The sequence below is a fragment of the Oreochromis aureus genome, linkage group 18 (genome assembly GCF_013358895.1).
Source record: "Oreochromis aureus strain Israel breed Guangdong linkage group 18, ZZ_aureus, whole genome shotgun sequence".
Taxonomy (NCBI): Eukaryota; Metazoa; Chordata; class Actinopteri; order Cichliformes; family Cichlidae; genus Oreochromis; species Oreochromis aureus.
In genome coordinates this window covers 6486101-6501953 of record NC_052959.1, presented here as the reverse complement: position 1 = coordinate 6501953, position 15853 = coordinate 6486101, and the positions used below count along the sequence as shown (strand labels likewise).

The 15853-nt window shown below is 42.0% G+C and overlaps 1 protein-coding gene across 9 annotated transcripts in view; it reads left to right on the top strand.

The window, feature by feature from the left end:
• The window catches only part of carmil3 (capping protein regulator and myosin 1 linker 3), a 94539-nt gene that overhangs the window by 61371 nt on the left and 17315 nt on the right, over window positions 1-15853 (top strand). For all 9 annotated transcript variants that reach the window (XR_005608973.1, XM_039601794.1, XM_039601793.1 and 6 more), the window contains 10 exons: window positions 369-465; window positions 559-613; window positions 2858-3030; window positions 4018-4086; window positions 4476-4569; window positions 7888-7986; window positions 8110-8229; window positions 14099-14212; window positions 14837-15012; window positions 15099-15186. Coding sequence is in view for 8 of the 9 variants with exons in the window: in XM_039601794.1 (XP_039457728.1) it covers window positions 369-465; window positions 559-613; window positions 2858-3030; window positions 4018-4086; window positions 4476-4569; window positions 7888-7986; window positions 8110-8229; window positions 14099-14212; window positions 14837-15012; window positions 15099-15186 (1085 nt within the window). In the remaining variant the exon portion in view is untranslated. The remainder of the gene's footprint in view (window positions 1-368; window positions 466-558; window positions 614-2857; window positions 3031-4017; window positions 4087-4475; window positions 4570-7887; window positions 7987-8109; window positions 8230-14098; window positions 14213-14836; window positions 15013-15098; window positions 15187-15853) is intronic.

Here is a 15853-nt window from a genome sequence, read left to right as displayed (position 1 = left end):
GAGATTTTGTTCCAAAATGGACTATGAGAGACAGAGAGAGGGAAAAAATGGAGCTTTGAGGGCCAGAAATGTTAGCACCTGGCTCAGTAAATCATGAGTCACTGGTATAACGGCCCAATAATACTCAATTTTATGTAATAAAATACGACTTGTTCAGTTTTTTATACCAGTTAATGGATTGCCTATTTATGGTCCAGAATAACTTGAAGTTTCAGGCGTGTTTCTACTTTTTTATTGGCACGTACTAGGATGTAATTAAAGGTCTACTTTGAATGAGTTTTCACATAAGCTCCGCTGAGCGTACCACTGCTGGCGTTGCGCTCGTACTCCAGTGATGTGTGTTGTCTTCTGTTTGTGTGTGTGTGTAGGTTTGGATGCTGACTTGCTGGCTGTCATCCCAGCGTTCTCCCGGCACCCCTCCCTCAAACACCTGATGCTGGGGAAGAACTTCAACATCAAGGGCAGGTACGGACCGCGCGGGGGGGAAGCAGCTGTGCAGATGGTTTGTGGAGATGATGCAGATGATGAATGCTTTCCCTCTTGTTTTTGCCTCCTCAGGGTGCTGGATGAAATTCTGCAGAAACTAGTTCATTTGGTGCAAGAAGAAGAGTGTGTGAGTTTGATTATGTAACATATTGTACGTGCACAAATTCTCTGTGGTGTCATGCTCAGATGCACGCCCACGCGGACCTCCGAGATTTGTCACCGCGCGCACAAACCCTCGCTTGTCACAGTTTAATTCTTGTATCCTCATTCGTGCGCTCTTAAGCTCCATCTCCCACCTGCCACACGCGCAAGGTATAAACATGCACACGAGCCACGCTGTCTACGAGCCAGACGAATGATTCATTTGGTCTCAGTTTGTACGCGGGGCTCCCGAGGCTCTCTCTGCTGCGCAAATTCAGCATGACAAGTAGCTTACTCAATTATTTACCACTGTTGATGGTGATAGTTCACAACGATGCTCCAGAAGCGAACATGGACTGATGCTTGTACGAAAGCGCACCAACACTGGCGCAGGCGGTTGTAAATGTGCACATTTAAAGGAATTACACAGGCACTTCGTCAGAGGTCAGCCGTAGTCATCTCACACATTAAGTGTTGAAAACACAAGCATCGAAACAATCTGTGAGTGTCCCCTGCAGACTGTTGGCATTAGTGTTAGTACCATGTTAACACTCTAGTATGAGTCATAAAAGGCTTCTAGCCTCAAACGTGAGAAAAAAGAGAACTCTCAACAGACTAAATGAAATGAAGATGATTCAGAATGCATAAGACTGGCATCAGTAGGGATAAGGAAATAGTTTGTTTCATAGTCTGTACACCATGAGTGTGGATTTTAAAGGAATCGGTCAACATGTCATTGAAGTGCAGATTTTCAGCTTTAATTCAAGGGGTTTAACAAAAGTGTAGCATAAACTGTTTTGGAACTACAGCAATTTTTATACACAGTCCTCCATTTTTGCTCAAACCTTACTCAACTCAAACCTAAGTCAGGAACAGTCCCACAGAGGTAGGAGTGTCTCTGTCAAGGTCTGCCATCAAGAGACCCCTTCGTGAATGGAAATGCAGAGGGTTTACAACAAAGTGCAAACCACTTGTTACACTCAAGAGCACGAAGACCCCACTAGACTCTGCCAGAAACCATCTAAGAGCGCCTGCACACTACTGGAAAAAATTATTTGCATAGATGAAAGTAAGATCAGCCTAAACTTAAAAGATTGCAAGAGAAAAATATGGAGAAGGACCAAAGAAAACTTGATTTGTAGCATACAATATTGTCTGTCAGACATGGTGGAGGCAGTGTTATGGTATGGGCATACAGTGGAACTGGGTCACAGGTGAATTCTCAAGTGTACAGGGCTAAACTCTCTGTTCAAAACCCAAATGCTCCAAAACTCATTGGAGTGATTCGTACTGCAAAATTACGATACTGGCACAAAACCACACTGCAAAAGCAAACCAAACTCAAAGCAAGGAAATATTCATCTTGATTGTTTGATCTAAAATCCACTGTGCTGGTGTGCAGAGGCAATATTACAGATTCTCCAAAAACTAACTAACTAAAACTAACTGGAACCTCATTCTTGTTTGTTTTAAGCTGTAAAAATGTCATCCTTTTTCTCCTGTGTTTAATTGTTTTTTAACCCCTCCAAAAAACTGCTTGCTCCAGGTTTATATCTACCATACAGACATGAGAATAGCATCGATCTTCACATCTAACTCTTTCCAAGAAAACGAATGAGTATTTTTCTAAATATTGTAGACGTTGTTATAATCCTAGCCAGGTCCAGGAGAGTTAACCACAGGAGACTGTGCATGGCTGGAAATCTTTGTGTGCATAAGGAATATTCAGAAACGTGTTCATAGTCGTTTAAACAGAGACAGGCAAAAACCTTCAGTAGAGCCTTTTTCAAACCTTTTTTTAACAGAAAAAGCGTCCAATTTGTACATCAACAACATCATTTAAAGGAGTGTTAACAATCAAATTAGTTCAGCGTGCATTTCAAAGTCCTAACGAGTAAAACAGCAAAACAACAATTAATAATGAATGAGGGTTTGAAATGAAATCTGATCTGATTTTCAACCATGTTCTTTCATTATTGATTTTTTTCCCTAATTAAATTTGAACAGAATTTGTAATAATTAATGAACCTGATAAATTCACAGATTTCTTTTAGAGTATGGATGAAATTGGAAGTAATAACTTCTTGCTTTAGGTGGATGTTGCTTTTATCATTTAAACATAGGTGGTGTTTCTCACATATAATTACCCTCTCTAAAAAAAAAAAATAATAATCTGATTTTCAAATATGCTTCCATATTGGTTCCTCCCTGCTCCCCTGGCATCCTCCAGGCCCTGCAGTCCCTCTCGCTGGCTGACTCGAGGCTTCGGCAGCGGGGCACAGTGCTGGTCAACGCCCTGGGCTCCAATGCTTGCTTGCGGAAGGTGGACCTGAGCGGCAACCTCCTGGAGGACTCTGGGGCCAAGATGCTCAGCAAAGCTCTGCAGATTAACACAACACTTAGGTAGGTGTGTGTGTTACAGCAGTAATGAACGATTAAGATGAAGAAAAGAGGGGATTTCAGTGCAGATCAGAGAATCTCATACACGTAGGAGAAGATGCTATAGAGAGCAGATTAAAGAGAGAAAATTAATATGTTAGGTTTAGGGAGGGGATAGAGTGAGGCTTCTATGAACAGTGAATTGAAGGTGGTGCTTCAAAGACAGGAGGGGGTGGAGTGGCATGTAGGAGATAAGAAGAGCCTTATCTCCTGGGTGGGTGGGGGGTATTAGGACCGGACCTAATACTGAGTAGCCTGAGGGATGTTACAAACTGGAGAGATGAATTAGTGGGAGGGGGGCCTTTCAGGCATAGCTTTTACAGCACCGCCCTTAACAACACACCGAATAACACTTCATGTTCAGAGGTATGTTTGACTTTAGAGTTGTAACAGGAGTCAATAAAACATTGAGAAAGGGCAAAGGAGGTCAGAAGCCTCCTTGAAGACTGGGGTTGTGGGGTGGGGGTGGAGTAGTACTGTGTGTGTGTTGGGAAAGGTTGGATGTGAAAGTTACGAAGAGATCGGAGAGGGAGACCACCTGAAGAGATAGATCTGGGTTTTTGCTGATTGAATTTCTAGGGCAAACCAACTCGGGGGGGATGAAAGGAAAGATGAGCTGAAAATGAGTGATGTATTAAAAACAGGAGCTTGTCAGTGTTGGGTGTAGGTGGAAATTCTGCTCTGCGAAATAACAGAAGCTCATTAGCGGCACGGCAGTTGTTCATGCATCTGTAATGTTGGGATACCATACACCTAGCTAAAAGAAAGCTCCGACGAATATCTTGATTTTTATGTTTGTCCTGCGTGGTCAAAGACGTACTGTAACTTTGATGTGTGTGTGTGAGATTTTAATGTGGATTAGGCACTTTAGAAAGCAACCGATCCTCTTCTCCTTTTCCCTCCTCTCGGTGCCGGTCTTACCCCATTTCCCGCTGCTTTAATCCCCCTCAGGAGTGTGACGTGGGATCGCAACAACACCACGGCGACAGGCTTCCAAGATGTGGCGAGAGCGTTGGAGCAGTAAGACGAACGCAACGCAGCACACCAACATCCTTTTGAAGAGGGCGGACGCACACACACATGAAACGCATCACTCACACACCCATATGAAAGGCAGATAACCATCTCTGCGTGATGTTTGCGATTACAGAATGTTTCATCATTCTCCTGACGTGTGTGCCAGTCAAATAAGTGTGGGTGTGAAGTTTGTACCCTCGCATCTCTGTCTGTGTGTACAAGGGTGTGTGGGTGTATTTGCGTATTAGGGAATTGCAGACAGCTGTTATAAGTGCCCCGGGCATTTCCTGTTTGTTCTTGTTAACATCACAGTTCCTCCAGTTTATAATTGCCACGGTAATATTGTCTTTCTATCTGCCCCTCTTTGTCTTCCTTCGCTCTGCAACAAATAGCAACTTTACCTTGCAATACATGCCCCTGCCCCTCAGCGATGTCACTCAAGCGTACCGCAGCGCCCCAGAGAAGACCGACCAAGCCCTGACCAAGGTGAGGAGGACTTCTTTTCTTTAGCCTGTGGTTTGTTAAATTTGCTGCATCATGTTGCAAGGCGCAGATGGTTAATAAGAGCCTGGTAATTAGAGTCACACTGAGGCGTGGGTCTGATGAATGGCTTTCATTTACTCGTGCGTTAGAAGTGATGATTAAATGTGAACGTTCCCAGAGATGATTATGTTGATGTCTGTATGATATGTTGTGACATGAGAATGACTTCTCTAATACTGCCAGAGTCCTTCGGAGAGTTAGGTTTGCAATCTGTAATACAGATTCCAGATGTCTGCAACTGCTAACGTAGTTCTGTCTGTGTCATATTCATATTGCATCCATGTATTACAGTTTCAGTTTAAAGGATTTAAAAACTTAATTCAATTCACTTTTATTTATATAATTCCCAAAAAAGGTGATATTACAGTGCTTTATATTGTGAGGTGATAAGATAAGATAACCTTTAATAGTCCCACACGTGGGAAATTTGTTTTGTTACAGCAGAAACTGGACAGTGCAAAGTTATATAGCAAAAATTAGAGAACACTGGGATAGAATAAGATACTGTACACAACTGTACAGAATAGAATAGAATAGAATAGAATAAAATAATATATACAATAGGATAAAAAATAGAATACAAATGCTATATACAACTGAGTAAAAATACAACTTTGTCAGAAAAAGAGTATTGCACTTAGTCTTATTGCACATGTGTGGGTTTGTGTGTTTGATCAGCTGCAAAGTCACATAAGATCTGACAGTTCCTTACAGCATGCACTTGGCGTCTTTAGGGAGAAAGAACTCCCTTTTGATAAGAACAGACTTCCAGTAGGCCAGACTCAGGGAGAGGCAGCTATCTGCTGCCACTTCTTTTCCTTTGGGGGGGATAAAACGCAACCTAATTGAGAGTGGAGACAGTTTCTAACATAATAAGTAAGTAAGGTTTATTTATTAAGCGCTTTTCACAGACAGTCGGTCACAAAGTGCTGTACAGAAATGGCAATAGTGGCACAGAAACACACAGGGAAAGAAAAAAAGGGAGTGACCAATGCTTGGTTTGTCATGGGAAGTCCTCCAGCAGTCTGCCTGGTAGCGGCATAATAAGAAAAAAAGGTTCATGGTCACCTGATTTAACTTTGGCTATAAGCTATGTCAAAAAAGCTCAAAAGTAGGGAAGGTGCATCTTTCCCGAATGCAAACTGGGAGCTCTAGCTCCACAGGAGAGGAGCTTGATAGCTGAAAGCTCTGTCTACCGTTTCTACTTTTAGAAACCCTAGGACCTAAAAGTAAGCCTGCAGTCTGAGAGTGGGCTGCGCTGTTTGGGTAATAGGGTGCTATGAGGGTTTGCTCTCATGCTCTCAAATTAAAATCAGACTTGTCTTGGAATGCAACACTAGAGTCTATTTAGATGAAAATTAGTATTATCATGATAAAAACATATACAGTCTGTGGTTTAACTAAAATATGGTGTGGATGGATGTACCACACAGCAAAGCCATGTTATGACGCAGATAATACTTATTGCTGTGAATCAAGCATAGAACATTTGTGTTGGTACCTGCTATATAACAGCTAATATGAGGCATTTTATATAAGAACCTATGGGGATTAACTCAGAGGCATTGACTTGGAGGCAACGCCAAGTGCCTACTTGAGGAAGTACAGTCTTTGGAACTTGTGTTTGCTTCATTTTTTAGCCCTGGAGGTTCCTCCAGGAGGTCTTTAGGCAGAAACAACCCAAGAAAAAGCCCAGGCGGGCATCTTTGCTGCAGGGTGTAATGGTCACATTAAAAAATTCCAACAACATTATTCAGTTAATTGTTAATTTATGCAATTTAGTTATACTGCTCTACGCTGGTCATTGCCAGCAACATTCAGAAGTGTTCTTTGAGTTTGAGTTTGCTCTGTCACTCATGCCATATGCCGAAATGTCAAGATTTTTTAAAACTCTTCTGATGATTTATTTTCTTCCTCTCTCTGATTCTGAGTATCTGCTCTGCAGCATTTCTCTTGGCGCGTCCTGTTACTTTGAAAAAAAGAAAAAAAAAGCCAGAAAGTGACAGATCTCTTATCTCAGACGTACAGTTTCTTGGCAGTGGGTTGCATGGTTGCCTTTGCAATTATGATGTGGTTGCTTCAAGTTTTAAAGGCCACTTGAATTGTAGTTGGGGGGTTTTTCTTGCCAGGGAACAAAGACATATTTGAAGTCCACCTGTGTTCCATTTTCCGAAGAAAATCAACGCCGATTCAGAGTTTTCACTTTTTGATCAGCCGAGCACCAGTTGTCAGTTTGCATTGTGCTGCCGTCTGTCAATCTGGCACGTCGACACATACGTGTCAAGATTCTTATTTTGATTGTAGACTCAGTTTCTTGTATTTGTAATCGGAGAACTTTTTCAAGTTGCCAATCAAAGCATGAAACTAACTGACAGCAACACAACAGCCGATGTCAAAGAAAAAAAAATGACAGGCAGTGTACATACAGCAAATGTGGCCTTTCTTAGCAGCTGTGTCTTTTTGTGTGCTTATCCTAATAAAATCCATTAAACAAGTCCTCATAAAGTGTGGCTGCTAATGGTGCTAAGCAGGAGAGTTGGCCATAATTAAATATTAATCATTGTAGTTGCTGAAATGGTCATTTTGCTTCCTTTTGCTACTCATCAGCTAGCTTGCAAGCTCCAGGTAGCAAGCTGCATGTCAAACACTATTTCCGTGACAGCTTGGTTTTCAGTCAATAGCAAAGTCCGTCTTCCCCGGAGGCTTGTGACTGAAGGTGCATTTCTGATACAGCTCCACAAAGCTAACATGTTACTATGTGTATACATCTGTAGGATTTCTGACTGTTAAGTTCTTCTAACACCAGCTCCAGCCTGCAGACTTTCTGGTTCTAATCAAACACGGTTCCCTAAGGAGAGCTTTTAATTTAATTTGAGGTTTTATTAGCTTGGACAATGTGTGTGAGTCCCTGTGCAACTCTTTATTCAATCATTCTTTACATATGCTAAGATGATGATGCAGTCAACGCATCCACCTGCTGAGTCAAGAAAACAGATTAAAGGCGTCCCGTATTTTTTTTTTCTAGGGATCAAACCTCTCTCTCTAGTCTCCTTATTACCATGCAAATGGGTTCGTCTCCTGTCTCCCGCACACCGCACTTTGTAAACACCTGTCATCACCACTCCTCTTCCTCCGTGTTTGTTTTCTGTGCGTGTGTGCGTGTTTGTGTCGTGTGTGCGCGCGCGTGTGTGTGTGTGTGTGTGTGTGTGTGTGTGTGTGTGTGTGTGTGTGTGTGTGTGTGTGTGTGTGTGTGTGTGACAGATCCAGCGTGCCCTGCTAAGGAACAACCAGACTCAGCGTTTCTCTCAGAAACAGGCTCTCAGGCTGCACCAAGGCCTCGTCACCAGCACTGCTGAACAGGTGTGTGGCTGTGCTCACGATGAGGAATACGTCACTTCTTTTTTTCCTCATTTTAATAGTACACCGAAGGTCTGTTTGGGACTAATTGTATGCTTCCACTTTTGCACGTGTGTGTGTGTGCAGGTGATGGAGCGTCTGTGTGTACGGGTGCAGCAGCAGGTTTGTGTCCTGAAAGGCTGCGAGGAAGGAGAGGAGGTCCAGACGGCTAGACAGATCCTCAAAGAAGCAAGGAACTCGAGAGCTGTGAGTGGATTATAAGTGTGTGTGTGTGTGTGTGTGTGTGTGTGTGTGTGTGTGTGTGTGTGTGTGTGTGTGTGTGTGTGTGGCTCCGTATTTTAATCTTGGACTCTTCCCCATGTACTTTAGAGTCTTGAACCAGCATTCATTTCTTTATAGTTGGTGAAGCCACTTAACACTGACCTGTGAATCACTCAAGCATAAAAAAGAAGCCTAACTCGAGGGATGAACCATCGTTCTGTCTATACTTAACAGACAACTTAGCAAAGAACATTTTGTTGCTTAAAGCCTTTCACAATAACACATCATTTATTCACATTTCTTAGTTGAGTCTGTGAAAAATGCCAAATATGACACATTTAATATTTTTTGCACCAACAAGGTGATTCCCTAAAGAAGTACCGTAATCGTCCAAAACTTAGCATATCCCAGCATGTTGTGACTGTCCTTAGAAAAAGTAAAAGATGTAAAGAATGATCTACAGCAGATGAATGGCATCTGAAAGTCACATCTTAAAGTAACGGGGATAAAATCCAGCAAAGATCTGACAGAACCTGAGCGATGCATCTCCTTCAACTGATCCTTCTGCTGTAGTCTAAATCTCAGGAAAGATAACCGGGAGAAAAAGGCTGACTTATGGCAAATTATACAAGAACTGGACCGATAATTTTCTGTCAACAGTTCTTATAGAGAGATGAATCTAAAGAATGTCAGAAGAGAGCTCCAACAGTGAGCGTCTATAGCCATTTGTAAAACAGGGAGGAGGCTCAATCATGGTTTAGGGCTGCATTTCAGCCAGTGGTGTTGCGGATCTTGTCAAAATTGATGGAATTATAAATGTAGAAATGTATCGTCAGATTATGGTCCAACAATATCAGCCATGGATGGTTCCCCAGAGCCCAGACCTCAACATTACTGAAGCAGTGTGGTGTCGTATTGACAGAGAACAGAAGGCAACCAACATCCAAAGAAGAGCTTTGAATGTCCTTCAAGGAGCCTGGAGAACTATTCCTGAAGACTACTTAAAGAAATGACAAAAAAGCTGCCTTGGAGAGTTCAGAGTTTGTTGAAGAATAAAGGTGGCCACTTCATTATCGACTTTATAGCTCGTTAGAATTGTACAAAGTCTGTTTTTACCTTATATAATGTATTTCCATAAGTAACAAAATTTAAACATGAGAGTTGATTAAAGACTTTCACATAGTACTGCAGCATTGTATGATTCAGAGTTCTGGGTATTGGTGGACCTCTCAGGTCATCCACACTTTACCTCAGCTGCCTCCCACTGCAACAGCTTTCTTTTAACTGGCTGCCCCTCTCAATCACAAGATTTGAACACCAGGTGAAAAATGGAGGCAGGACAAGCGGTAGCTGGAAATTTCATGGTGAGCTGTGACCATATTAGGGATATTACCCCCTTACATCATGAAAATCCCAGAATGGTAAGAACTGTTCAAAGCCAAGCATCTAGTTAATGAATATGTGCCAGTTCAGTTTATTGCAGTGGGAAATATTGTACTTTGTCCTTCACTACATTTACCTAACTGCTGCAGTGACCAATTAGTTTGCAGTTTAGGATTATCCACTTCCTAAGAAGGCATTCGCTTTTCCCTGGAGAAACTTTTCGGAGCCTAACTGCATCACAGTGCACTGATCCAAAGACATATTTAGCCTCCTTATAGTCATTCGTGCATTAGAATACAAGAGCTGAAGCTCACAGTCTGAACAGGAAAAAAAACAATAAAAGTAAAACGAAAGGGCTGTGAAAACCAGTAAAACTGGAATTATGCAAATGTTTATTACACAGTATTGCCCAGAGCAGTATGTCAGACTCAACTGTAAGATGTTCTGTGACCATATAAACGTGCATTAATGCAGCTGTAAATGCTGCTATTTAAAACCTTTTTTAAGGGTTTACTCAGTATTTTATAACCCCAAACCTGCACAGGAAAATACAGCCAGGCCAAACAAACACATAGAGAATAAAGATTATAAGGGGGGGGTGCGACACAGACCGACGCTAGGCTGGTGCAGCCATTTTGAATCGATAACGGCTTCTGTAGTGTGGGAGATTATAATCCAGCATCCATAAATCCGTACAATGCTTTAGCCAAATGAGCTCTCAACAGCCACAACTGCAAGCACTGCAGTGTAACTTGACCAAACTGAATGCTAGAATCCAAATGAGAAGTCTGTTTGTGCTGAACGCTAATCAAGTATTAATAACCTGATTATCAACACACATATCCTGCTGCAGCAGCAAATAAACATAGCATGTTCTGCATTGAGCTTAATGTATGTGCCCTGCAAACAGAGCAAGAACAAGATGAAAAACACAGCTTTGCAGCACAATTTGTTTTGTGCTGCTCACTTCTTCAAATACGCAGATATCCTTCACCGATCACCAGTAGTAGACCTGCACTCTTCAACACCTACACCAACACATACTCTGGAGACACGCGGGGGGAGCAGTGCTTTCTATTTTCTTCTAAAGAAAAGGCGTGAACAGGATTGTAAGTGATAAATGGATTGTTGCATTCCAAATACAATTTAACAGGAAGGAAGAAAATGTAAATAAGCACGTTCTCCCTGCTTTTTACTTTTAAGCAGTACGCAAACATTTAATAAATGGTTCAGGACACTGTCGAGCGTAATGTACATTTTTAATGCTTATTTATACACAACACTTGTCAACAGTTTTACAATTTATATGGAGATGTATTTCATAGTGTTTGTTAGGGATGCACTTAAAATTCTACTGTACACCCAGAGCTGCTCAGGGGTTGCACGGATGCAGACATAAGAAGAAAGAAATGGCACTCAAAGAAAGGTATATTGAGATCCTTATCTAAAACCTTATTATGGCTTAAAGCAAGCAGACCCTTTTTATGAGTTTTATTTTCCTGTCAGATGTGACTGACGAGTGTATACGTGCAGCTTTTCGGTCCTAGTGATGTGAACTAACTAACCAAACGGCTGATAAAGATGGTTGTCGAGTCACAAATCTTGCGTCTAGAAAGATGTTGCATCATTCATGTTTTTTTTTCTTTAAACCAACATCTTTGATTGTTTTGTTTTGGTTATTGTTTATTTCCTGATTTTGTTACAGAGAGGCAAAGAGACATAGTGAGTTGTTTTTTGGGTTTTTTGTCCGTCCTGTCCGGCAGTGTGGGAATCAGACTTTTTGTCTGAAGGCTAAACAACATGCCCAACAGATTGATTTTTCCAAAGTGGACCTTTATGACTTTTGTTATACTGGTTTACTTCATAGTTATACTTTAGGATTTTTTTGATCTTGAGTCATTACAATCAGAACGGACAAGACCAGGGGATAGAAAAGAAGAAAGAAAGAGAAGTTGTGGAGGAAGTTAACAGAAGGTGAGGGAGAGAAAAAAAGAAGAAGAGGGATGGAGAGAGGCGGAGAGAGAGAAGAAACACTGAAAATCTGCTTGATCATCTGCTGAAAAAAAACCAAGCAAAACGAAAACAACACAGTAGGGAAACCACAGCAACAACAAACATATGCATAAGCAGCAGTAAATAATAAATATTAAATGTTACTGAGCAGCACACAGTATTAATGATCCCCGTTTACCTGTTTAGAGGCAGCAGTCGACCAAGATAGGATGCATTTGTGAGTACCTGTTTGGACACGTGTGTGTGTGTGTGTGTGTGTGTGTGTGTGTGTGTGTGTGTGTGTGTGTGTGTGTGTGTGTGTGTGTGTGTTTGTGTGAAGACGCTTGTGTTCATAAGATTAAGTTAGTTAAGTTATTATTATATTATAATAATTATTATGGTAAATGGACTGATTCTTAAATAGTGCTTTTCTACTTTATCTGAGCACTCAAAGCAGTCATTATAGGATCTACCTTACAATATAAAGCACCTTGAGGCGACTGATGTTGTGATTTGGCGCTGTATAAATAAAATTGAATTGAATGGAATAGAATAGAATTAATTAGCCCTGCGCCCAAAGACATGAATCAGGCATGGAGGAGACCTGGGCCCCAGACATCTAGAGGCCCCCCCCAGAGCACGAGAGCCCAGGAGGACCACCGCAGGGACAATGACGGCACCCATCTAGAAAAGGGGTGAGGAGTGTCCCAGACGGGGGTCACTCAGCAGCCATAGTGTAGAAGCCACAGGGGGCCGCAGCGACAAGGCTCCACCAGCAGCCAGCTGTGCCAGAGCAGACCGAGCCCAAGGGCCCAACAACCAGAGAGGTCCCCGCCCCCAGCAGTGGCCCGACAGGCCAGGCCCCCCCAGCAGCCGCCCTGAGTGAGCCAGTACACACCCGAGCACCCAGCCCCAGACACAGAGACCCACCAACACATCGGCGGGTGGGGGCACCAGCCACCAGCAGGGAATGAGATGGGGGAAAATAGGCCGCCATAACTGGGTGGGCGTGAGATGTTCTGAGAGAGGTGGAGTCTAAGACCTGACCTGACACATAGACATAAGACAAACAGGCACACACAGACACAAGCATCCATTCCCACCCTCATGCACACATATACAAATACTCAGCACTCGCCCAACATGGAGACACAGAAATGAACGCTGTGCACACACTCACACTCCCCATACACCCTCTATACTCCCAGGTCCAGGCACCAACACACCCAGACCCAGGAGATGGTTCCCTTTACTCTGCGGTGCAGACAAGCAGACCGCATTGAACCTGCAGCAGCAGGGAAGCCCACCAATCCAGATCCTGACCTCACTCCGCTTGCTAATATGGGGTGTTGATGCTTGCTGATCTAAAGTGCATTTACGTAGGGGAGGGGCATGGCGCCAACAACCCTCTGAAAGATAACAGCTAGTGACAGCTCGGCCCCTCCCAAGACCCTTAATGTCTACATGCAATTTAAAATTGAGAGGTGGGCACCAGCACCACAGATGAGGCTGAATAAACAGACTGTTCTCTGGATGCCGTAGTGAGGAGTTAAAGTGAAAGGTTGCCTGATAATGCTTCACTCACAGTAAAAAGGAAAACAGTGGCTGGAGACCGCAGAACAACCAAAATTATTGCCACTGTGTGCAGTGAACGTGCCATCTCACTGCCTTTGAAATAGTCAGTTGCCTTCTTCAAAACAACTTCATTGCATTGAGACTATGATGAAACAGCAATAAGATAAAGTCAGTCTGTGTCAGTTTGTGATCAAAGGGTTAAGTTGGCAATTAAATCTGTTGCCATTTGTGGCAAATCTGTTACCGTCCACAGAAACTGACATTAAACAGTGGTAACTCACAGAACGCGGTGCACGCTCAGTCTCTGAGCGACAAGTCGGTCACCACAACTACATGCATTCAGTAGCAAGAAAATTCTGTTCAGTCTCTGTGCAACCAGAGATTTTTTTACCCTTGTTGCAAGGAGGTGCTTTTTCATCTAGCGTGACTGAACCATCTCAAAACTAAGGCAAATAAAACAGTTTGTGAAAAGCTCACGGCAAGACAGTTCACAAATATATCACCAACTCAAGTAAAGATTGCAGATTTTTCTTTGTTGTAATCATCAGTAGAAAAATTGAGGCCACTGTTTCTTCCATTATTCGAGCTGCAGAATTGATTTGTCAGTCAAAATAATGTGCAAGTAAACCAAAACTCATTATGGATTAAGCCAACTCCCAATACAGATGCTTTGTTTTGCATCATGTTAATTAACATGAAAAAGCCAGTGTGACAAAGCAAATCTTTTCATTCCATGTGTTATTTTTCTTTAGTATTTACTTTTACTTTAACCAGTTTTTAACAGGTGGATTTTTTTTATTGTATTATTTCTACTTTCACTGAATGTGTGTGTGTGTGTGTGTGTGTGTGTGTGTGTGTGTGTGTGTGTGTGTGTGTGTGTGTGTGTCTGTTGTGTGTTCATCAGCTGTATCCATCTCTGTGTGAGCTGGCCCACGTGTTGTCAGTGGATGGACCTGTTAAACAGCGCCTGGACACGCTGGCAGGAGAGCTGGCCAAGGCTGCAGACAAAGAACTGCAGGTAGGCTGGGGGTGGGTTTGAACCGTGGCCTTGGTTGTAATCGCTGAAACATTCCTTCGCTGATGCATTGGTATTTTAAACAGTAGTTGAGCGCTGTACTAGTTGCATTTAAATTGCCCATTAATGGCGTGTGAATGTGTGTGCAGTGCAGGTATGCTGACTTCAAAAGAAATTCACAGGGAGGGAACACTCTAACATTTTTTTTTGTTCCATTTTGGTCTCATTGGGATTCAGTAGCACAGCATAGGCAAATGGTAAAAAGCAGCACACACCCCGAGGAGGAATATGGCATACTTTGTATTGAATTTCAACATACTTGAGCATAATTTACATCCCTGTTTATGCTGCCTAATTTTGTTATTATGCTAGAGGCTGCATTTGTAATTTGCATTTGTTAAGATCAATTAAAAAAATCACAAAAGAGCCAAAAATGCAGGTTTAGATAGTTGAGGTGTGTTTTTGCCCAAATGTCTGATAAACAGAACATCTAGAAGAGACAAATGGATTATACGAATTATTAATACAAGTTTTAGGCATATAAATACGTATTTATAACTAATCCATCAACTGTAGGCGGCATATTATATATGTAGTGATACATGTCTTGGGACACTTCTACTCCAGGTGGTTGTGGACTCCATGGTGTCCCTTTGCCGTGAGTTGTGCCCCATGTCCTGCTCAGCAGCTGAGAGACTGAGTCCACCTTTGTCGTCCATCTCTGAACAAGTTTCTATCCCTCGCTCCGCCATCCGCAACGCCCTGATGGAGAGGGCAGCCGAGGACATCAACAGAGCTCTGGAGTAAGAAAGAGAGTGGTTTAAAAAGTTCTAGAGAGGCAAAGAACTTCGAGATACTGATTGAACTGTTATTCCTTTCTCTATCCCAGAGAAGTGAAGCTGTCCGTGGTCTCCTATCTGACCAACTCCATAGTTGATCAGATTCTACAAGAGCTCTACACCACCCATAAAACCCTGGTACTGGTAATATCACTTTACTGCATGCCTTCTTGTAGATTCTAGAAAAAAATGTTATTCGAGTATAAAGCTGGAATCTGTTTTGTACTAAGATATAGTTAAATTTATAATATGACTAAATGAAAAAAAAACAACCAAAACGATCCGCGTTTGTCTGAACTGTGCAAATAACAGAAAAAGCTCACCTCAGTTTCTTTTTTTTACCACACATGCATAAAACATTACAGATTTCACTTTAGGTTTGTGTTATTTGAAATTATATTCATAAAGAAAATTGTTCACTATATTGGGAATTGCAGTCTATTAAATATGTAGCTGAAGGAAGGAGATGGTTATCTTGTAGAATTAGCATAAAAATTGAAAACAGGGCGAAACTGCCAACTTGGCTCTATTCAAAGTAAAATAAACTGTCAGGACACGTCATGTGCTGGACTATTAAGCCTTTTTGTCTCCATCAAGCCTTAAGCAATAACATCCACTTATATTATATTCCCAAATATCCATTTGTTTTTTCTCTTTAATCAAAAAATTAAAGATAAAATGAATTTGTTACCCAAAAATGATTTTTTATGACTGTGTACACTCTACAATTTATTAGCAACACCTGTTTAACTTCCCCTTAATGCAAATGTCTAATCAGCCAGTCAGCAGCAGTTCAGTGTGTTTA